Genomic DNA, 24,817 nt, shown 5'->3' with positions numbered 1-24,817 from the left:
TTATTATTAAAAAGGAAAGAAACAAGAGAGTGGAAGCTATGCAGTGTGCTTCAAGTATCCTTGTACAGACTTGGAGGTGACGTCATTTATATTTCACTGATCTAACTTCAAAGAATCCCGACTTTGCATATCGTTTGAGAAATTATATCTCGTGCGAAGAAAACAAGAGTGAATTGTAGAGTGGAAAATTCATTTCGGGGGATACTTTTCTTTTTGCAATAACGATTTTGCACCTACAGTAAACATGGAAGACGTAGTAAATACACCGGGGTCGTATGTCTCGTAAGTGTGACGTAAGTACACGATACACGTACGTCAGAAGAGTAAGGGGGAGGGGTTTATTTTGTGTTTACTCGAAATTGTTTTCGATCCATCGATGACGTAGGAGAATTTCTCTAAAACCGTTTCACCTTGATCGTTGGGTACTTCGGACAATCATTCCTTGTTTATATTCAAAAAATGGCCTTTTGTGCATTAGTAGTTTCGTAAAAATATTCCGTTTTTCAGATTGTGTTAATATCAATATTGTGTAATATTTCTCACAATGACGTCATTTCGAATTGTGCCTTGTTTTGACATTAATAAGCTCCCCTCTGTTTAACTTAATGATTTTTAATACTAGAGAGACTAATACCCCATGGGGACGTGCACTGCGATGAGTCACTTAAACCTGACCTTCATTAAGTCGAATTATGGATAACCTAATTTTCTTCATTACATCCTAAATTTCCTCGTAGAATATTAAAAAAAATTGATTAAAAACCCGAAAAGAAATTATTATTATATACAAAAAAGCTTCCCTTCTAAGCTGGAACCTTTACAAGAGTACCCTAAGAAGATTCTATAATATAGATGAGTGTAAACTTCACGTGTTTTTTTTTTTAAATTTCTTATATGCAACGAGTTATGTATTAACTCTGAAAAAAAAGGAAAAAAATAAATAAATAGACCAATGGAGGAGATTATGTTACAACAGATAATGTTTATCTGAAGGATGAAGAAAAGATGAATGAGGTGTGCGATGGGAAGGCGCCAGTGGACATGCAAGTGTGTTGATCCGTTAGACTATTGGCACGTGGCACGAAATAAGCCTCGGGCCAACCTCCGTTTATAAAGTACATTAATGGAATCAAATCGGATTTGTAAAAAAACAAGAGAAGTTTGAGCCGAAATGACCCTTCCTACGCGTTGAAGATCTACTGAATTATAATAAATTCGGTCTGTGTCAGGTATTTTTATAACAGGTTGACAAAATCATTCAGTTACAGTCAGATCAAAAGTCACATCGACCCCCTGCACGTTCTACCCACTTGGATAGTCCTACCTACACTCGGGTGACGTACGATATACGGCATAATATAACTTAGAATTAAAAACGAGTCACGTCAGGTCATATCCTATATAAGCAACTTCGCAGGAAGGATGATAAAAAAGTATAGTCTATTTATATATATATTTTGGTCTTTATTTATTTATTGGTATTAAAATCCTTGTATTATAAACAGTAGAGTTTTTTTTTTTTTCTTCTTCTTCTTCTCCTGCCTAAATTTCTGAAGGCTTCCTGTAAATAAATACGCTGGTGTGTCGGTTCCACACTCTCTCTTACATAATAATACCCGGAATGGATGGAGTGGATTATTTTTACTTTATGCTTTCACCTGTAACTACATTCCCACCGTGCAGCAAGGGTGCGGTAAAGTGCCCTTCGCGCATTTGCACTCAACATGAGAATGAAAGGGGAAAAACCTGCCCTAATATTGCTGGAGAACGGGTTTTCGGCAATCCTCAGACAAGCTACGTCTCCCTCCGCATCTGTAGATGGCGACGTCTGGCCGGCAACAGCGACATCTAACGGATAATACTCCCATCTGCGAACTGCAACACTCTTAAGGATGCAGATGCTCGGGTTAACCATTAACTATCGGGCGCCTTGGCGTGCCAAAACCACGAAATAATCGAATGGCGGAGCGGCACCTTACCCAATCGACTGTACCGCTTTATAATCCCGACAGGTGGCGCGGTGGCGACGGAGATGCGCACGTCCCGTCTTCGCCAGTTTCGGGCTCGCCGCGCCCGTCGGGTCAAAGGTGGCGCAAGATGGAGCGGGTGTGGTGTAGGTACTTTGACCTCCTGGCCATCGGGATCTTACGCGCTAGCTACGATCTCGACTCCGCAGCCATTGGTTAATACGCACGTGACGTCATCGGCTTTTACTAGGATATTTGTAGATATCCCACACGTGCGTCTTTTCCTATCGCCTAAGGAACGCTGTAGGGTAAACTACAATATTTGCCGACTTTCCACCTGCACCCGGTGACCTGCGGGGTGTGGCCTGTGCACGTGCATTGCCGACTATTTAAGGATGTGACACATTGCCAACCTCACTTACAGCAGCCGACCCTCTCTACTGACCGCACGAGGCGCTGTCTCGCCTCTCTCAACCATACACACCCCTCGTGTTGATAGTGTAGCGATGCTCGCCACTTGGAAGCTGACTTTATATTGTTTCTGTGTCCTGATAGTAGCTGCCAGGAGTCGGGATGCAGCTAGGAACAGGGGGAAGCCTCCCCTCATCGAGGAACCCAGCAAGAAAAGTAAAAATCGACCGACACGTAAGTAAATCCAATCTTATCCCTAATTTTTTTTTTTAATTCGCCAAAAAATCCAACGGCCCGTCTTTTTAAACATATGGTGTAAAATTTCGAATTATCCGAATATTTTCCTCTAGTAACGTGACCGAAAAATGACTTTTACGAATATTCCGTCGTAATATTACGGAAATTCAATCGGTGTCTATCGCGTTGCATCCTTTCTCAACGTTAGATCGTATGTCGTCGACCATTTATCGGTTATCGCGGCAAAGAGTGTCAAGGGATATGGAATACACCCTCTTAGTTTTTATAAACACTTGGAGATCCGGTATTTATCTAGTTGCGACCTTGCTTGACTCGCTTAATGCTGTAAACATCGGAAATCAGCACAATTCTTTTTCCCCCTCAATGTTATCTCCTTACATTGATTAATATTGTTGCTATTACGGGATGCCAGTTTAGAATACGCTCTATCTTTCTCGATTACAGATTAAATCAACCCTCCCCCCCACGTAACAATCGACATTTTAAACTTATTCCTTTTTATAATTCTTTTTTTTTTTTTAATCTAGAAGGGCATTTGGAGTGTTTGATTTACGCTTAGCTTGGCTAATAAATTTCGGGAGACGTCACTCTTGCTAGCTTATCGAGTTAATTTGTTCTATATTAGACACGTGGAAGCGTAAACACCGAATAAGTCGTGATTATATAAATCTGAAATGATGAATCGACTGAATTTTTATGAAAATTTTAACTGGCATATAATTATTATTTTATTTATTTATCTAGACAGGCGCGGCTATCGGGGGCTTAGAGGGTTAAAGAACCCCAAAAGAGATGACACTTAGGCTGTTTGAAAACATAAAACACACCCTGATATATTATTTATACGGCCTTCTTTCTCCTCCTTGTGCTATTGTAGTGTATTTTATCTGGATATTTTCCGAGGTCGCAACTCGTTACTATGTAACTTATTGTTCCTGATTGAACTGGAAAGTTTGTAATTAAAGAATGAATTCTTTTAAAAAAGTAATACTTAACTAAAGTATTATTTTAATTAAGAACGAACGGGGGGAGGGGGGGCATTTTCTAGTTTGTAATTCGTCAATCGAAACGTTTCGATAAATCAAAACAACTCTCTATAAATCAAATATTGCTACGTTTAATTTTAAAGAATTTTAATTTAAATATTAAATTTATCCAGACATTATGAATAATTAATGTGCGAATAATTATATAATTAACATTTCGTAGCTTAATAAAATATTTATGTAGAGATTTTTATGGAACGTATTGATAATTTACATATAAGAATAAATTATATGGGACATACTAAAAAAGTAAACAGTTGTAGAGCCCATTGTTGTCTTTTTAATCCGATGGTTTTACCATAAACAGTAAATTAGAGCAAATGTTCGATATAACAAAAGCTTAATGAAGTGGAAGAAAGAATATATGTATTATTTTTTTTTTTTGGTTAATAAATTGGAATAAGAGGAAGTTATTAGTGGGCGAACCTCACGCTTGTTTTACTACTCCACTGACCCAAACCCGAAATATAATAAGAATAAATGATAATAGATGGCGCAATGCGTAATGGGGTAGTAAACAAAAATTCCATATCGTTTTCAAATACCAATGTGATGTAATTGTAATTATCCACCTGCTATCGGTAGACGTATCATAATAATAATAACCAGTTGACTGTAACATTCGATATTCCTGAGAGTTGTTGGCAGCACATGACACCATGGGAGACACCTATGTCATTACGTCATTACTCGAGTCACTAGTGACGTGGAGACAGTACGTCACTGACCCACCTCCCAACTGACATTGACATAGGTTTACTATTCCTCCAGATATAATTTCGTTTGACATTCGAGAAGATGCAATTAGTCGACAGATTTTTCCCTTCCGTTCTATCGAGTACGCGCAGATTAATCGAGAAACGGAGAAGAAAGTTATTTTGTATATCTTTTTTTTCTACCCCCCCCCTTTCCTTCTTCTTTTTTTTTCTCTCTCTCTCTTTCTCGTGTGGTTAAGATCTCGAAAAAGGTCAGTAACCTAATATGACCCAAAACGCAAACTAGTTTTCGCCCCCAAACCGATAACTTCGGGGTTTATTTTCGAGATGAGAAGAAAAAGTATGGTTTTAGCATTTTGCGTCGGGGGGGGCGAACTTTTTTCTTCTTCTTTTTTTATTTTTTAGCCAATATCATTCGATCGAAAGACGTTACGCAACCGTCTGGGACTTCCTCTTAAAAAGCCAATGGTGACTTTTACAAATGGGGTGTTGGACGATGACTTTTTCGGTTAAAAGCTAAAAATGCCCGTTACGCGCGAGTATTCGAAAAGGGGGGGAGGAGGAGGAGAAGGAGGGTGAACGAAGCTTTTAAAGGTTAGGAAAATCCTAATAAGGACGATAGTAAATTATTATCCCAGACAGAAAAAAATCACAAGATCAAGGTTGGCTTCGGAGAGGTGCGAAAGTTTTTCCAAAAAAATTAAAAAACAAAAGTTGTACGTATCGTCCGAGACGTTAAATTGGCAGAGAGCCAAAACCGTAGTTTGATTTTTATGACTTTAAGCTTCGTGATGTGACGGATGAACGTGATAAGAATAAGGTAAGGTTACAAACTATACCTCCCCTCTCACAGTGTATTTTATATAATGCCGGAGACTATTCTTTTCAATAGACTCTATTGTAATAACACCGGTTGGCATGACGTCATCTGATGAGGGCGATAAATTCCAAGGTTGGACATATCACGTGTATATATCACGTCACTATCGTGACTGTACACAAGAGTTTCGGAAACTCAATCCTTCCACTCCAACCCCATCGAAACACTCGAGTATTTCTGCACCTCTTGAACTAACCATTCGAAGGTTGCACATGTTCTCATATGCACAGTGTGACGTAAAAATTGTTTTCTTTATTACTATTATTATTATTATTTATTTTCAAATTAAAATAATTAACTCGCTAACGTATAAAGATTTTTTTTCTTTTAAAAGAGGACAAAATTCTAAGAATTCGACACCTAGACTAAAGTGTATAAAAAAAAAAAAAATTGGGCGCGACTGCACATGAAAGCACGTTACATACTTTTATCGTGGAAGACGTGATAAAGCCATTCTACTTTCACAACTGGGAATTAGCAAGAGACGGTGACTTCATCATCCCTCCGGGTGCACCTTGCAAGTCATCAATTACCTAGCTCAAGGCTATCACATAAAGCACCAAAAAGGTGTAGCGGGGTTAGATGACTCAGCTTCTGCTCCTTCGTCTCCTCAGCCATCACCAGATATGACGTCATTTCTGGTCACCTGTACATCTCGTTACTCGGGTCAGTTGCCTTGGATGCATTTGACCCAGTTAGCAACCCGTAGCATGAAATATAGCCGAAAATTAAAATAAAACCGTACAGATTCTATATGTAAATATTTCGCAATTGTTTACAATTTTTTTGTGTGTGTGCGCGCGCGAGTGTGTGTGTGTGTGTTATTTCAAGTGTCACATTGAATAATCGGATAACGAGTGTTTTAACACGTTTCATTTACACCATCGAATTCGCAAAATAACGTCGTTTCCCAAACACCAGTAGGGATGATGTTTTATGAGGTCAAGGAGTTAGTGTTTTTTTTTTTTTTTGCACGGTAGCGTATTTTTAATTTTAAAAAATTCACGGAACCAATTTAAAAGGACAAATTCATTTCCTACATTCGTTTGGTTTCTCTTTAGAAAAATCAATTTCTCTATCTAATTTTAAGCGAAATAAATTTTCCCTTCTAATACATAATTTTTATTATTATTATTTTAAATGTGTCTATAATAAGTAACTTTAAAATTAGCGCCCGAAGAGTGTAATTTCTAAGCTAAAAATTCCTTTTAAACACTATACAAAAAAAAAATACTGCATGTTTATTCCAGGAAAAAAATAAATATTATAGAAATTTTTTTTCTAATTTTCCTCCTCCAGAAATTTTTGTATTTTAGGAAGTAATTTTTGTTTTCTATCCCCCTACTTAAAATGCATTCCGTCCCCATTTACCCGGGATATTTCTTCTCGCCGTTTAGGGAAATTTCCCCGTTTTTTTTTTTTTTTTTTTTTTTGCATTTCNAACCAATTTTTTTTTTTTTTTTTTTTTTGGTAAAGAACATCGGAATTTTCAGTAGACATTCTTTAAATGTTTCAACACACATTATTAACGTCGGTCGTTTTTAAGACTCCAAGTTTTCCATTCATTTATATCAATTAGAGAGCAGGCTGCAATTTCATTTATTTTATTTTATTTTTTTAAATATCGGAGACCATCTTGTATCAGAAAAGAGTTGTCTTCGTTTCTGCGGTAATTATCTACAACAAGTTTTGCGTGAGGAACGATATCTGAGGCCGGCAGCCCCATTCAGTCGTACGACTAAGTATATTTAAGTTGTTCCTAGTCTAGTCGGCGCCAGTCTTCAGTTATTTAGCCACAAGATCCTTGGTGGCGTCTCCCAAACAGGAAAATGGGGGCGCGTATAGTAAAAAGGACCGCCCGGGGGTAGAATATAAAATTAAATTTACATACATATATATATATTTGTATGAATATAAATATATATAAATTAAGAATGCTCTCTCTATATAGATATTTGGCAAGTTTTTCATCTTGTTTTTAAAATCGTAAACTACTACTAACTGAAGATATTAACTCGATTTTACGATTGTTCTAACTACTATCCAATTGATAGTTCTGCCACTCAATGTTATTAACTGGGGGAGGGGGGAAAAGAAACCCCTTTCTAAGTGATAAGGATAACGAGCGATTCGGATTTCTTTAAAAGTCGTAAGGGGAGAATATTGTATTTTTATTTTTAAATGATGCACGGACTAATAGAAAACGATAGGGAACAAGTGGAACGAACGTCGTCGAGTGCTGGAAAACTAAATTTAAAATAGAATATTAGAACCGAAATAGCAGAATGTATACATTTATTGGATTTGTTTGCTTTGGTTTCCTCGTATAGATTTTTTTTTTTTTTGGTTTACATTTCACAGTCTCTGTTAATCCGCGAAAAAGCCGATTATTCCGTAAGGAGTAAAGGGAGAGTTCGGATAATTGAGGGGGAGGGAGGCAATAATCCTATTATTTAGTGTATTAACTTAATGATAATCTAAAGGTTAATTATTTTTTTTTTATCCGAAAATTGTTTATTTTCTACACCGTAGAATAGATTTATTACGTCTAAATATGAATGATGTCATTTTACTTTGCTATTTCGACATAGATATTATGTAAATTATTCGAATTATTTCCGTAGAATAGAAAAAATTCCCTTTTTCTAATCGAATAATTTGGTATATTTTATTCAAATTCATTGTTTTTTGTTAAAATGTCATGTCATTATCGATTAATTTTAGTTCTAGAAACGGGATTTTTTTCCCTCCTTTCTTAATCCATTTTCTTTTCGACTTTATCCCGATTCGTTCTACATTATATAAAGTATTGTAAATTACCTGCACTAGCATTTTAATCAGATATAATTCTACGCGTAAGAGTAATAATAATAATTATTATTATTATAATGGAAACCCGATACAATGAAAGAATTAAAAATTGTTTTTAAAATATTTACCTTATTGGATTTACATTCTTTTGAAGATTTAAGGAGATTAACTCTTAAAAGAAACAATTGTAAATCGACTGTTCTTAATCTTTCGTATCCCTCTTAAAAACTTTAATGTATAGGAAAGTGATAAGGTTAAAAGTACTTTTTTCCTTTTGTATTCATTAAAACTTAATGGCTGTGAAGGATTAAAAAAAAAGGTTTTTAAGGATTTAGAGATTCGAAGGGTTTAAAACGGATTTCAACGGATGTATTGAATTTACATTAAGGAATTAAAAGGATAATAATGGATGCGAAAGTAAAATCTGTTTTAGATCCTTAATGACACCCAAAGATTTCTTCTTGAACATTAACGGTTTTCGTAGGATTTTAATGGATGTATGAATTGTTTTCATCTCACAATGGCTAAATCCTTTTCGGGTAGGAAAAATAGGCGAAATTATCTTTCCTATAAGGGAAATACTTTTGTTTTAAAGGATTTTTTAAGGGATTGAAGGCCACCCTCATCACATACGTCCCTACAATGCGTTCACACACACACACACACCCATCTAAAACATCCGTGCCCAATTGATATTACCGATTAAATTCTAAATCTGGTTACGTTTATCGGGTTTCCGAGTGGAGAAGATGGCGAGGATGAGGCCACCCCCTAAAACATCATTAAAATGGATTGTCATAGGGATTAGGCATGTCAGAAGCGTGGACACGATACAAGAGTTTTAATAATTTAAAAAAAAAAAAAGCTTTTAAGGATTCAAAATAATGTATTAATCCTTTTATACGGGTTATGAATCAGGTTGGGACTTAAGATTTACCTTAAAATTCCTTAAGGATTTCAGGATGTTTAACGATTTTAAATCCTTAATTAATTAAACGCATATTTACGTCGTCATATCGTCTGCTTTTCAAGTTAGTTTATAAAACCGACGCTATCGGGCGCTGTTCGAATGAAATATTTCGTTTATAAATAAATAAAGATATTTAAATTCAATGTGTAAATATTAATATTAATTTCGGATAAATTATTATATATTTATGATTCGAAAAGGAAATGTTTTATTTATAGATTAGAAATTCCGATTTTGAATTCCGTTGATGATAATTTTTTTTATTTTTATTTTGAATAAATTCTTTGCCCGAATGATATTTTAATGATAGGTTGCCTCCTTGTACTTAATCTAAATTTTAATCAAATTAATTAAATAAAATAATATTTTAATAATAATAATAATAAATTTGGTTTTCGTTAATGGATTTCGGTGATTTTTTTAATTAATTTTTTTTTATAAGTAATTTAATCGCCACTAGAGGGACTCTTTTGATATGAGGAATTTTCATTAAATGAGGCTTAAATATATGTGTAATATTTAAAAACGAATTTTTATTACTATTATTTTTAAGTTTTTTAAATATTTTTCTGAAATAAAATACAACTTTAATTTAAATTGCTAGATCTATAATTTTTTTTTTTTCGACGTTATTTGACGTTGCAGGGGGCGATAGTAGCCATATTGAAGGGCGCCATTTTGATTATTCGTTTGTCGAGATATAAAAATGGAATAAAAATGAATTTTACGTGATATTTTTTTCATTTTAATTATGAGTAATTTTAAAATTTAAAGTTTTGAATTGGATCGAGCGTAATTTACTTTTTCTTGATCAATTTTTAAGGGATTAAGTAGTGTCTGACGTAAGAATATCCCCTAAAGGGATCTTTTTAATCCCTTTTGAAAGTTCATCAGCGTAAATTCATTATTCGTTAAGGGAAAATTCGTTATTCATTAGAAAAATTAAAAAAAGAAGAAGAGACGTTGTTTCATTAGGAAAGAAAGGAAAAATTAATTAGTGTAAGGGAAAAAGTATTCATTATTTGACAGGGAAAAAACGGGAGAGAAGTTCGTTCGTTCGCCAGGGGAAAGAGGAAGCATTCACTATCGATAGGGAAAAATTTCCCTTTTCCACAGTTAACAATAAATTATTTTCACTAGGGAAGTACGGGAAAAATTCAACAGGAGTTAGGGAGGAAAAAAAAAAACAGTACAATTCGCAATTCATTAGGGAATAGGGATTAAAAGTTCCCTACACAAGAGACCTTTTAATCCGTAAAACTCCCGGCGAAAGCAACGAAGACTTATTTAATTGTATACAAACTTCAGTTACAAAGTGTTAAGTTGATATTTCCTCTTTCCGTAATTCAAATAAAAAGAAATAAAGAATATATATATATATTTATTATTATTATTTTATCTCCCGTGTAGAATTAAATTTCGTGTAAGGAAATAAATCATCTTTCCGCATAGCGCGGAATCTCCTATAAACAGGTTTCTCTTGAAGAGCCAGAAAGTTTTGTGGACAAAACAACTCCTCTTCTGTCAGGTTCCTTTCCTTTTGTGTGAGACAGATAAGTCTGGCTGATAACATTGATTTTTCCCTTATTTATATTACTTGTTACGTCCGGTAAATAAACAACTCCAAGTGTCCGATGTGTAATTTGTATACAAACTCCTCCGAAGGCAGACATAACGAAGCCCTTTGTAAGCTTATCGCCGCTTCTAAAACATCATCATTTTTTTTTTTTTTTAAAGCGAAACCCTTAATTTCTGCCCTAAAATCTCCCTTTTTCTTCATTAAAATTTAATTTTTCGCCCGAAAAACCCGTGTCGTTTGTACATGGAGCGGTTTTTCCGCCAATTTAGTATTAACAGATCCCTTTCAAGAAGCCATTTTACAATAAAAAAAAAGGCTTATATGTTAATTAAAATGAAATTTCTTTGCATATAATACTGTATACAAGCGATACAAAGCATTAGTATTGTACAGAAATGCTGTTAATTGCATTGTGTTGCCTTTAAAAGCACGCTTAATGGCTATTGTTTAATGTAAGAAGTCGATTTTATATATAAAAATATGCTTTTTATATTAATTAGAATTAATTTTTCCATTAAACATAATCATTATAAGCAAGTAATAACTATAAAAACACATTTTAAATGACATTAAAACTTGTTTTATTGATATAGCTTACATAATTAATGTCTATAACAACTTTCTTACTAACCTAATCAATTGCTTAATGTTATTCATAAACATCAAGAAGGTTTATTATTATTATTAATAATAATAATAATAAAAACATTAATTAACTTCAAAAAATAATTTAATTTTATATGGAATTAAGGATGCTTAATGGCATATTTATACTTTAATATAGAATTAAAGCATGGTTTTTATGTAATTCTATGATTTATTAATTAATGATTCTGTGATTTATGCCTTAACTATATGGAATTAAGCCTATTTACTAGATCTTTACAGCTTTAATTCTGGATATAAACCAAAGAATTGCACGAAAATCCATGTTAAAGCATAACAATGCCACCCAGTAGCCTCTTTAATAACCGTAGACTTACATAAAACCAGGGGTTAATTCTAATGTTTATGGTCATGAAAGCTACTCGGTACCTTAATTTTGCATGAAAAGTCAATATTAAAGCATTTCTACGGTCATTAATTAGTGTTTTTATACAAGAATTAAAGCTGTTAAGGCATAATTACTTTTACTAAACAGTATTTTATGTATAATTTAAGTCTATAGTTATTAATTAGAATTCAATGGTATAATTATGATCTAATATAAAAAATATCCCAGGCTTTTTATGCAATTCGATGCTTAGAAAAGCATTTTTTAACACAGAAAAAAAAAACCTTTTACTGCCAGGCTGAAGAGGAGGAGAAAATGTTATTTATTGTTAGTCGGGGGATGTGTTTACAGCCGTCTTTTGGCAGTTACTGTGCATTTTTATTGAGGAAATAAAAGTAAATAAATCACTCCAAACAGTCTTAAAAGAAGATATTTAAGCATTTTTTGATGTTTATAATTGCATTCTCTGCGGACCGAGCGTTAAATATCAAGCAGAAAGCCACAAAATACCATTCTGTAGAGAGAAAAGAGGAAAAGGTGCGAGAGAAAAAGCATGCAAACGTCAGAGAAACTCGTGCAATTCGGTATCTTTTTAAAATCCCAAATCGGCCAAATATCGCCGATTACAACACACAATTGCACAATTGTAAGAATCCGCGCATAGTAAAGGGAAGGGGGGGAAATCGATTGCGACACTCGGTAACGTGTGTCTACATGGTTACTATGTAAACTAGGCTCTACTACAGATAAGCGTGTTTTTATTTATGTTTAATTCTTTAAAAGTAACTTAATTTACTAAATATTAAAGCATTTTAAACCCAATTTAGGGTATTTCTAGTGTTCCTCAAACCCCCAAACTCGCTGGAAAGTTGATTTTGTTTGAATCGCAAGAGTCTCGATTATTAATTGTTATTTCAATTTCGAATTTAATTAAAACTATTGGCACAGTTTTTAATGAGGTAAAACCTAATTTTCAACTCGATTTTATACTAGAAAACGGTTCTCTTATTGAAAATCTACCGATATTTTAGTTAAAAAAAAATGATTTTCTATCGCCAGTTTCAATGAGGAAAAGTCTGTTTAATGAGGTAAATCCTAATTTTAAACTTAAAAGATGACTTTTCCTCGTCGAAACTGGCTTATTTCGGCGATAAAAATTCGGTTTTCTATTAAAAATATATATTCAATGAGGGAACCGTTTTCTAGTAGAAAATCCAGTTTTCATCGCCAGTTTCAACGAGAAAAAAAACTTGAAAATTCGACAATATTTTAGTATATTTTCACTGTGTTTAGTAATTAAGCGACTATTTTTATAGCCAATAAATGTCCTTCAAAACAGTGTATTTTCTAAAGTTATAAACGAGTAAACTCTCTACAATTTCGTCTTTTATCACTTTTTATTAGTTGACTTTCCAATAAATTTTCTAAAGATATAATTAACAGCCAATAAAATCATTTACTTCTATACCATTTGACCTGCGTAAGCCGACTCGCAAACCCTTTGATGTCCGCTCGTTTAATGTCCCTCTAAACGCTAATCGGTTTACGTGTTCGAAAACATGTTTTAAGGGGCTTCGAATTAGAGGTGGGGGGGAAACGCCGAACACTTCTCATTTTTTCCCTATTTTCTTCAAGTTTTTGCTGTAAATTCTTCGGTCGGACCTGCGATGGCGAACACCTCTAAGCGACGGCCAATTTTTTGGGAATTTATATGCAATTTTTGAACCAAAAAAAAACCTCTAAACAGCGGCCATTTTCTTTCGGGAACGTACGTTCCCGAAAGAAAGGTTAATTAATAATAATAAAAATGTCCGCCTTATAGAGATTATTTTGCGTGCGTTTTTGATATTCCCGTCAATGTCCGTTGTTCGGAGGTTCGGCTGCACTACTCTAAACAAATACGTAATTTAAATGTACTCGTAACTGTAGTGGAACCTCGATATAACGCCCTCCTGAATAGCGTTGGAAGACACGCGATTCGACGACGACAACCCGTTTACAGTGCGAAATCTCAAGTTTTAGTAATTCGCAGACACCCGAGGCTTTCCCCTTATTTAATACCGTATTTATCAGACGACACTACATCGAGGTTTGGCCTTATTTCTACGCTTAATTTTGTCTGTTGTTAAACTTAGCGGCGCCAACTCGAATACGTAAATACAGTCAAACCGCGATATACCGTCGCCCCCCCGTAAAGCGTGTCGAACAGCTCATAACTATGATGTATACAATACAAAATCTACATTTAGCGAAGGGTTTACCCCGTTTAAAACGTCTTAGGCAATCGTTCGCCGACGCAATACCGAAGTTTGGCTGCTTTTTACGCCCCCGCAATACGGATAAATCGCAAGTAAAAGAGGGGAAAGCCATTATTAGAATGCGGTACCGTTTCCTAGAAAGTTTCACACACTCCAGCCGCACAGTTCCCATATAACGAGGAATGTGGGAGTGGCGCTAAAGAGGGGGGAGCTTTTTAAATCGAATATCGAGTCGTGAAAATTATATTCATTTGCATAAAACGTGACGCGGAAGTGATTTACTAAACACACGACTCGGCATTACACTCATTCCATTATTAACTCGTATGCAAAGGAGAAGAAGAAGAAAACGAGCCAACTCTACACGCGTATAACGCGCGGAAGTACTGTTATATCGAAGTTTTCGGCGAGAAAAACACTAGATTAATCACTAAAAAAGTAATAATAATAATGGCACGAGTCGAGTCATGGTTCAAAACTGCGCTATGTATTCAGACGCTCACGCGCTGCATAAGGTCATTAGGTTATGGGCAATTATTCCATGGCGTCTGTATGTCGATACGTATTCGATTAATTAAAACCCATTTTTTTACTGGTCGGATAGAACCTTAATAGTATTGTTGACACGACAGCAACACAGTTGACATTCAAGTTATTAGGACAAACGCCCAGTGAGAAGTTCAATGTCCCGTCGACATACTCAGCACAGAGATATCTCTCTTTCCCCCCCCCTGTCTATGCCACGTCTCGCGCTCTCCCAGTTACCAAAATTAACATCGATGCATCTTTCAGAAATCAGATAGCGCGCCCGCGCGTTAAAACACCCCCCGAAAAGACAATACAAACAATACAAGAGGGGGTGGAAAGTTCTCGTGTCTCTTCTGACCTCGCTTTACCGTTTTCCAGACTGTACTTTCGGCAATCTGACCTACGAGTTGGAAGAAAGATGGAGACCCGACCTTGGCCCACCCTTTGGAGTGTTGTATTGCGTTCGATGCGAGTGTACTGCGGTGAGTAACTCAGATTTTATTTTTTTTGGAGGGGGTTTCTCCTGTGGTTTCCCCTCACTTACGGCGTTGAAAGGTGGCCACTTTGGCGCTGTGTCGAAATCCCCCTGCCAGTGCCGAGCCGTCAAACGTAAACATCTCGATAAGGGCGTAACACTATCCCCGTGCCCTCCCGAGCACCACCAAAAATGAGTTTCTTCCGGGAGTGCCCTCTACACTTTTTATCATTTTCTCGCGCGATTTGGGAGTCTCGCCCGGCCTCCAAATCTCTAAGGGGGCTAGCGTTCGGGAGAGGGGATGGAAAAAACCTTTTCTGGGAATGGGTACCACGTCCCCTCTAAACACCTGGTTTCACTAAAGTTGGGAGCCGAAGATTATCTCCCATCTAGCTCGGTGGCCTCCTTTGTTTGACTGCCACGACATTGTTAGTGCACGTGACGATTTCACAGCTTAACGCATTAACACCCCCGAGTTTTACTGTTTGGCGATGGCACACCTTAAAGACACTTCCGACAATCCGGACCATTCCAGCGTTTCTGGAATGCCAGCTCGGAATTTTCGGGATGTCTTAGGGGATTAATACCTTAAAAAAAAGCCGTTTTCTCTCTATAAACCCATTTTATCGGCTTTTCGGGAATGGGGGGGGGAATCGCGCGCCCGTTCTTCTGATGTTTCTGCAAAATAAAACGATAGCTTAATGTAGCAAAATTGGTTCCCATTGTGGCAAATTCGCTTCCTTTTATTGTTCTTCCATTGCCGTATGTGTGTGGGGGTGCCGCTCGAGAAGGGGGAGCGACAGAGATTTGTTACATCTCGGGGTGGAATTCTAATATCTTGTGTTTTTCTGCTTTAGGTGCGCAAGAAGAAACGAGTTACAGCCAAAGTCAGGTGTCGCAACATTAAGTACGACTGTCCCAAACTGACCTGTCACAATCCGGTCCTCCAATCTGGCAGGTGCTGCAAAACCTGTCCGGGACAAGGTGAGCAATATCCTAGTGTTTTACTCAACCGTTCGTACTACGAAACACTGTCGAGTGCCGGGATTACATAATAGAATCTACGTCACAAATGACTTCTTTTTTTTTTTTTTTTAATTCTTTTTATGGAAAGGGGCCATCTTTCGTCGTGGAGCTCCATGATTGATATTTCTTTTTTCCCCTCTCTCTCTCCCTCTTCGTTCACGATGTTGTCTGTCATTTTTAACAGAAATTTCCCTGCGAGGGGGGTTCGGCGTGACGTCATTGGGACTAAACGAAACCAGCTGACAATTCTCTCCTCTCACTCTTCTTCAATCCGCGGTCAATGAACTTGAAGAATAGTTCATCCTACTTCCGGTTGCCGAGGTCATTGGGGGGACCGAAAACGGTGACGTCAGGAACCCAAACTTCCAAGCGGGCGGGGGAGAGAGGGGGGAAGTATCCGTCGATATTTATAGACGGAGTGTCGGCCCGTTCGTTGTTTTGTGTGTATATAAACAAGGAGACACGTGGACAGTTGGGCGAGTGCCAAGACCCAAAACGGACGTTGTCGGTGGGCGAAATACCGTAAGGGGGTGACGTAACGCGTAACGGGTTCGCTTACCTCCGCGTGCACGGGTGTCTGCGCGCGCGTGCGCCCCCCAGAAATGTGCTACCGTATCACTAGGATCGAAATCAAGTTCAACCTAATTGTGGATCTTCCAAGACGTCTGCGCATTTTCCCCCCTCCCGGCAACTTAGAAAGTCATTTAAAACTCCAATATTCTAGTGGGGTTGGCAACACTACGCAGAGGGATATTTTTTTTTCGGGGAAGGGGGGAATTTTAGGGGCGCAAGAGCGAAATAAAATATAATACTTTAATTATAATTAATTATTTGAATTTTCGGACTCGTTAATTACATGAAATTGGACAAGTGTTCTCGATATTAATTACTCTCTCTCTCTCTCGCCGTGTGATGGGCACACATGACACTAGCTTATGTAACCCTTCTTGAGTGTTATTAAAGATTACTTTTCGCAGAAGTGATTTGGGTTTTCTACAATTTTTCCCCCCCTTTTAATTTTATTGGCTGACTACCCTCCCTTTGGGATGTTTGTAGGGGATTTTGTGTGTGTGTGTATCGAGGTTTTTCTGTGTTAAAACATAGACTTTCCCCCTCTTGCTCGAGTTAACCCCCAGAAAAAAAGGAGACTCGAAAGAATCTTTCTCAGAATCGAGAGTACACTGCCCTTTTTGAAAAACAATGAACTTCGAAGGGTGCATTGGCACCATACACTAGTATTGGGTTTTATCTAGAATTTGTGCGCGCGTTGCAATGCGCGGGGCCTTCAGTGGAGGGAGGCCCGAAGTGTGTTTCGAGTGTTTCTGTCGATAGATTTTTATAAAAAGGGGCTAATCTTTGGCATCTCTTCCTCGTGTCGATATTGCCCACCCCTACCACGCGTAAATTAAGTTTAAAAGCTATAATTTTTTCCAGATTACGCGGATCTAGAAGAGGATCTAGCGTCGAAGAAATTCGAGGACGAAGAGGAAAATGCAATTAAAGGTAAGAAACGTAATTATGTAACTGTATTGGAATGACAATGACTGTGTTTCGCACGCCCACGAACCCTCTCTTCCCCCCATTTTCTCCTTCTGTGCCGTTACTTAATTATAGATTAAATTATCTTCAAGTAGTGGGGTGTGGGTGGAGATGAGAAAGGCTGGGATGCGTTTTGAAAGCGGGTCAAGTTTGTATTGTCACCTGGGAAGACCATTTCCCTTTTTATGGTAAGGTGGATTATGTAGTGCCACCCGTACGTCATGGGCGCACCCGGTCGATCCGAGGATCAATGAATTTTGAAAATGGTCTTGTGGGATTCTTATGCTGAATTCTTATGGAAAGGGCACTCAAACATTGTAGTTAACGAGATGTTTTTTTTAATTAAAGGGGTTCCAGATGACCCTGCTCGGTACAGAACCATAAAACCTCATTTTCTACTTTAGATGATAAATATTTAAGTGTTAACCATAGAAGAATAAAGCGAGAACTATTAGAATAGTCGCGATCCTGTGCTAAAACCATGGGATCATCAAGGGTGAGCCGTGGATTCTAATGTGGACCCTTATTCTATGAGGAGGGAGGACCGTACCACCCTAAATTCGGGCGAGACAAAATATTAATAAAAGACTGGGGTAAGGTGAATGAAAGGACCGATTGACACCACGACCTTCATTAAGAATTAACGAGTACAGTACGTAATGTACACCGAATGCGTACCCATAAAAAAAACCCCCATCAAGAGTGTAATTATTCTCTTCGGTAGTGCTCCTTACCCTTGAGAGAAAGGCAGACGGAACGAATACACCCTCACATCTAGATAATATTTAAATGAAGGTGACCCCCGGATGAAGAAAACGAGCGCTCACGCCTACGAACGGGGGGAGAGAACGCGCAGTTTACGATCCCGAACGCGAGTTACATCCACAATGGCCAATACGCGAGCAATTCCGCGTGCGAGGAGAGGGGGGGGAGAGGGAGAGCGTTTTCAATTTCTCTCTCTCTCTCTCTCTCTCTCTTTCCGTCTGCAACCTTCGGACTTGTTTTCGAATGGCGGGGGCACGACATTGTGGCGCCATCCTACGGGACCAAATCAAAACATGTATCTTGAAAGGGAATATTTAATTGATGGGCGTGGATTCGAGTTCAAGGTTTTGCATCAATGTTGAAAGCTATCGCAATTTTTTTTTATTGTGGGGATGCACTTTTAAGCACCTCGTTGGCGCCGATAATATTCCAAAATGAGATAGCAAACTCTCCCCCCACCTTTTTATATATATTTTTTAAACGAGTGCAGTCGCTCTCTCGCTTCTGTTCAAACAATGAGTGCTAGAGTTGAAATTAGGCCAAGGACCACTTGTTTTACATACGCTATCTCTTCTTCTTTCCTCTTCCCCCTCTCGATTTTTCGTCCCTTCTCGATAATCCGGCACTCCTCTTTTTATTTATTTATTTTATTATTTTTTTTCAGAGTTTTCTGCCCTGATGACCGGACGTGGGTTCTTACCAAACGTACAGACTGGTGCGGCGGCTAGGGGTTATGCCATTTTAAATAAAAGAAATCTTCACTATACGATTCATTATTCCGGGTGAGTAGACGATAAATCGAGTGATTTCGGCGCTGGTCCGGGCGCGTGCCGTTTAGCTTGGTTCCAAAATTTTAATTGTTTTCCGTACGTATCCACTTTAAACTCGCTCTCAAGGATGCTTGGAAGAGCAGAGTATTTTTTATATTTTACACGTGATAAGTCCAGTCTTCCGGGGATATTTTACCAGATCCTTGTGTGAAAAGGATTGTTGACGCTTCCTGTAATGCCCCCTTTAAAAAAAAATTGTGGTAAGATGCCTTTCATTCTTAAGGAAGCTGAACAGAATTATACTTAACAGAATAGCACTTATTCAGTGTAAAGCTTCGTTCAGAATGAGCTTGAAGTGAAAGATATTTTGTAAAGGGGCATCGCAGGAAGCATTAATAATCCTTTTCATACAAGGATCTGGTAAAATATTGCTGGAAGACAGCCTGAAAAATTGGACTTAACTTAATCTTCTGGTAATATTTTACCAGATACTTGTATGAAAGGGGGTTATTAATGCTTCCTATGATGCCCCTTTACAAAATTTTATAGTAAAATGCTTCTCTCTCACAAAATGGCTCTTATTCAGAGTAAAGTATTAATTCTGTTAAAGCTTCTTTGAGTGTGAGCTTGAAAGGACAGGAATTTTACTATGAAATTTTGGAATGAGGCATCACAGGATGTTAATAAACCTTTTTATACAAGGATTCCTGGAAGACAAATAAAAACAAGTCGAAATTTTCATGAATTTTTACCAGATCCTTGTATAAAAACGATTATTAGTGCTTCCTGTGATGTACATTCCAAAATTTTAATTATAGCACCTTTCACTTCAAGCTTATTTGCAAGAGCAGCATGCTTACATATAATTGATACAAAAAAATTTTAATTCTTTAAAATTAATCTAAAACATTTTTCAGGCTGAGTCTTCCTACTTCGGTCCGGTTTACCGACGACGAAGGCACCATTCTGTCGGAACACGAAGTCAATGCTCTTCCCAAATATGTAAACGAATCGAAAGTGAGCTATTTAATTCCCACCTTACTTTTCTTTTTTAAATCTTCGTTATTAAATTGAAAATTTCCATTTAGGTATGCGGAGCGTGGAGGAGTCTACCGAAAATTTACAGGCGTCTGTTACACAAGGATCGTCTGTACGTCGTCCTGGCGACGTCAGAACATCCTGACGGAGAAGTGGGAGGAAAACTGTTAAAAAATATGAGATTTAATACGGGTAAGTATTTAAATGCAGCAATTTACCTGTTGTCTGGTAGATAATTAAGTGGGGAGAAAGGGAAATTGTCTCCGTTCCCGAGTGAGTGAGGATACAGGATGTGGAACAATGACACCAGTTGGATGTGGGTTAATGAATCACACGGAACTTTTTCCCATTTACAGAAGTGTACAGCTCCTTGTTACTGTCTGACGATCTTAATGCCGGTTCCGGAGGAATCGCCACGATAGCTCCCGTCCAGGATAACGTGCACGTAATTATCGATTTCAATGGAGTGTTTTCTCCGAAAGGTACGCATCCGTAAGATAACTCGAGCAGTGTTTAAAGAGAACAGTTACATTACCGAACTCGTTTGTAGATTCCCACAATGTTGCAGTATTTATCAGGATCAACAACAGGGATGACAACACACTGTTGGCAGAGGCTGTTGTCATTATGCCAAAAGTAAATCCAGTTAGTATTGTTTTTATAATACACTTAAAACTGCATACAAACTAGTGTATCCGCTATAATTGACTTCGCCTTTACTTTGCAAAGGAATATAACAGAGCTAACATGAAAATGAAAATGACCGACAAGGTGCAGAAGCTGCTAAGCGAAGGGAAGTTAGAGATGACGATTAATTCTACAGACGAAAGTAAAATGTTGCGAGGTCGAATAGTAGTGAAACCCACTTGTAATGGTAAGAGAAGTTTTCAAAAATTATGCAAATTTATCTACTAAATGACCTCATAAATTGCTTCCGGTTTTCAGTTTTTCAAGCCGTTTTAACTTCTGAAAAGTTGACGAACAAAGCGTTTCAAATGACAAAGCCCTCTGGATTTGTATTATTTTCAATAAATCCCGACGGGACTGTCAACTACAAGGTTAGGTTTCGAACGACGTTTCGGAATTAAGTTTCTAATTTTTGTATCCCAATTTCGCTTCATCGCTTTAATCTTTATTTAGTTGCATGTTGTCGACTCGGAACACGAACCTTCTTCCATTCTGTTTCAAACAGATGCCAATGAGGGAGTGAGTTTAGGAGAAATCAATAACCTCGACTTTTCGGGAGAATGGGTAAACGGAACGCTTCAATTAGCGCGTAAGAATTATCAAATAATTTTAAAACAAATGAAAAATTTTTCATCTAGGCAAATGGTACTTTTGCTGAAACAAATTCTCAGTTAATTGAAATGTTAATGACCGATGACTTGTATTTGAGTGTGTCCACCTCGGATGATCAGAACGAACTCAGAGGTAGAATCCGCCAGCGTTTGTACACCGATGCCTTCGTCAGCGGTGAGTTCTTAAATTAATTTAGTCGATACAAGAAAAATAATGCAGTTTGTACTCACGTGAGTTAAATCATTCCACAGAAATGCCGCTCCTACTTTCGTCTAAAGGAAATTCTTCGGCAGCAGGAATTGCTTGGCTGTCCGTAGACAAAGACTGTGTGTTGCATTACGAAGTGGACGTCTCTAACTTAGACCAGGAAGGGAGTAAATCTGATCGTCACTTGGTTGAAATTCTACAGAAATCTGATTATAATTCCAGGCAGCAGGTATTAAAAAAACTGGACGGAGACGAGGTAATTTTTGGAAATACTTCCATGTTTAGGAAGGTATTTAAGCAATGTAATAAATGCTTATATAGATATAATTCTAGGTGGAAGATAGGACCGAAATAATGGCTATTTACACTTTGAAATCTGGAAATAGTCAAGTGTTGGTCACCACTAAAAGTGGACGGGAAAAATCGATAGAACTGAAGGGAACGATCGATAAAGTAAGAAATTATCGAACTGTTTGTATTTGTGTATTTATAACAGATAATTTATATTGCACGTTAATAGATTTATGTTCCTGCTAATTGTTTACTGAGATCGGATCCTATGCAACAATCTACTTTCCCTTACATGGAAGATGGATCGAACGAAATATTGAGAGACTCTTCCCAGTGTTACTACGAAGGGAAGATTTTTGCAGACGGAACCCAGTGGAAGGCGGAGCATAATCCATGTTGGATGTGTTCGTGTCAGGCAAGTTTCCATTCGAAATACGAAATTTAACGTATCAAAGTAAATCATTATTAATTTTTGCTTTTTAATACAGAGAGGTAAAGTAGTGTGTGATTCAGTAATATGTCCTCCAACCACATGCAATAATCCCGTGACTTTACCATCGGAATGTTGCCCTAGTTGTTACGGTATGTGTTTGGTACGTTACGGTACTTTTGTCGCATTTTCCTTAGAATAAAAAGTTATTATTTTATATGTTTTACAGACGCTAATGTTAATGGAACTGCCGAAGAAGCAATTAGGGGGTGTTACTTCGAAGGAGATAAAAAATTCCACAGTGCCGGTAGTCAATGGCACCCTTATATCCCTCCATTTGGATTTAGTACGTGTGCCATATGTACTTGCCAGGTAATATTTATAATTTGTATTTTTGATATATGAAGTCATAGCTATCATTTTAACTTTGGAAAATTTGCAAAGCCCGATACATTGACTGTGGAATGCCAGAAAACCGTGTGTCCACCATTATCCTGTCCCGATCACAAGGCAGTTCGTGCAGATCCGCTGGCTTGCTGCAAGACTTGTAAAAGTAAATAGATTTATTCAAATTATGTTGTGTACTAGAATTATTTTTGCACTTAAAACTATTGTATTTTTAGACGAAGTAGTAGAATCCCCTCCTTACAAAGGCCAAATCTTTGCTGGCACTCTCGGAGATCAGGCAGAATTAAAACAGAGAGATATTCTTTTAGAAGGAGGTAAGTTACTTGATCGAAAGGCTGCAACTGTTAAATTAAAAACTCACAAATCCTTAAAATACTTTGACAGGATGCAAAACGAGAGGACAGATATTCGCTAACGGAGCCGAATGGCATCCAACGGTACAACCTTTTGGAGAAATGAAGTGCATTAACTGTCACTGCAAGGTAGAAAGACGAATCAACGAGTTCTTTTTATTTGGTGAGAGGAGAAAATTTTAACTAAAAACATTGTTTTTGTAGGACGGACAATCAAAATGCAGGAGGCAGAAATGTCCAAAACTTGCCTGCGACAGCAAAATCTATGACGAGAGCGAATGCTGTCCGAGATGTCCAGAAAATGGTACAAAAGCTCGTTAACTTTCAGAATTTTGTAGTACTTGATGATAAAAAATTTTCAATTTTTCCACAGGTAAATTGTACAATGAAAATCACCCATCCAAAAAAGAAAAGCGGAAATGGAAAATCAAAAATAAGAGGCAAATAAGTTAAACGCAGAGAATGACTTCTGCAATTTATTTTTACTCATGTATATTATGACATTTTTTAAAACTATATTATAAAATATATTTTCACACGCAATGGACACCGAAACGCAAACGTCGAGATTAACTAACATTATTTTCGGAGTAGTGAAGGTGATAAGTGTGCCAAAATGGATCAAGGTGCCTAGATTACCCGAAAACATAGTTTTTTTTTTTTTTTTGTAAAACCGACAATTTGTATATAGTATTATCTGGTCAAGCCAGTTTGTATATGTCTCATTGTGGATATGTGTAAGGCATTTATGCTGAAAAAAATTCTATACAGACAAGTGTGCCAAAGGTGAAGCTGTGATAGATATAATTTGGCATGATGCATCCTAACGTACGATCTTCTCATTTCTCGATCCGCATTTCGTCGGACTATCGAACGAAGCGCAAGACACTTTTTCGTCTCCAACGCTTGCCACCTTTAGTCTACCTCTCGCTTGCATCAATGATTTCCAAAGAGATGCACTCTTCGTTATATTTTTGTGTACGTGCCATCTTAGATTTTATAACTGCGAAAGTTATTTGCAGGTAGCTACAGTCTAATTTTTTTTTTTTTGACAGGGTGGAATAAACACAAACACACACTACAAGGTTTGTTTTTTTTTTAGATTGTGGCGTGCCAAAACGGTATAAATGTTCGCATATGTTAATTAATTAATTAATAAGAGATTGTTATACTGTTGCCTTTATATACTGAGAAAAAGAAAAACCAAAATAATTAAACTGTTAACTTTCTAGATTTGTTGTTATGGAATTTTGAGAGTTTTACACAGGTATATTTAATAGTGATGAAAGAACCATCACAGTTTTGTGTTATAATTTGTAACTTTCAATAAAAAGAAAGTGAATCTAATCCTTCTAAGGTGATTATTTTTAATCAGAGAATGTATTTCCAACAGTTAAAAAAAATCAGCTTTAATTATTCAACATAATATACAGAAATACTTTTAATCACTGCAAACATGGGACGAGAAAATAAAATCTGCTCTGAACCAAAACAATAACTTACTTCTGTACAGTCAACATAAATTAAACTTCGAAAGATTCGAGTAAAAATAAACTATTTGGCCTCCTCCGAGACTTTATAGAATTTTACGTAAGCTTTAACGGAGACTACCGACTCACTTCCACGCGGCTCTTAGTGCCTTCACGGCCGCTAGGTGTTTTGTGGCGTAGGAAAGTGCCATTAATGCTAGGAGAACGGCGGATATCAGTATGTGATCGAAGTCATCTTTTAAAATGTCAAATGTTTTGGATGGTGTTACTCTAGTGTACAAGAGATCTACAAAACAACGTTTGGAATT

General features: G+C 37.1%; 2 protein-coding genes across 2 annotated transcripts in view; one reads left to right on the top strand and one right to left on the bottom strand.

The window, feature by feature from the left end:
- Positions 1-2,201: 2,201 nt before the first annotated feature.
- On the top strand, positions 2,202-24,293 carry LOC111632125 (chordin-like). Its single transcript, XM_023376490.1, has 23 exons — positions 2,202-2,612; positions 14,797-14,900; positions 15,751-15,877; positions 17,354-17,422; positions 18,888-19,005; positions 19,911-20,010; positions 20,082-20,223; positions 20,388-20,513; positions 20,582-20,676; positions 20,761-20,905; positions 20,977-21,089; positions 21,172-21,282; positions 21,357-21,504; positions 21,582-21,793; positions 21,871-21,990; positions 22,058-22,243; positions 22,317-22,410; positions 22,488-22,630; positions 22,703-22,811; positions 22,882-22,980; positions 23,051-23,148; positions 23,224-23,323; positions 23,393-24,293. The coding sequence occupies exons 1-23, from the start codon at positions 2,474-2,476 to the stop codon at positions 23,470-23,472; spliced, it is 2,778 nt and encodes a 925-aa protein (XP_023232258.1). The 5' UTR covers positions 2,202-2,473; the 3' UTR covers positions 23,473-24,293.
- Positions 24,294-24,412: 119 nt separating this feature from the next.
- The window catches only part of LOC111632124 (ER membrane protein complex subunit 1-like), a 40,837-nt gene continuing 40,432 nt past the window's right edge, over positions 24,413-24,817 (bottom strand). The window contains exon 22 of the mRNA XM_023376489.1: positions 24,413-24,795. Coding sequence (XP_023232257.1) covers positions 24,635-24,795 — 161 coding nt within the window. The 3' untranslated portion in view covers positions 24,413-24,634. The remainder of the gene's footprint in view (positions 24,796-24,817) is intronic.

Source organism: Centruroides sculpturatus, unplaced genomic scaffold (assembly GCF_000671375.1).
Source record: "Centruroides sculpturatus isolate CEXI.00-Female unplaced genomic scaffold, Cexi_2.0 scaffold711, whole genome shotgun sequence".
Classification (NCBI taxonomy): domain Eukaryota; kingdom Metazoa; phylum Arthropoda; class Arachnida; order Scorpiones; family Buthidae; genus Centruroides; species Centruroides sculpturatus.
This window is presented reverse-complemented; position numbering and strand designations above follow the sequence as displayed.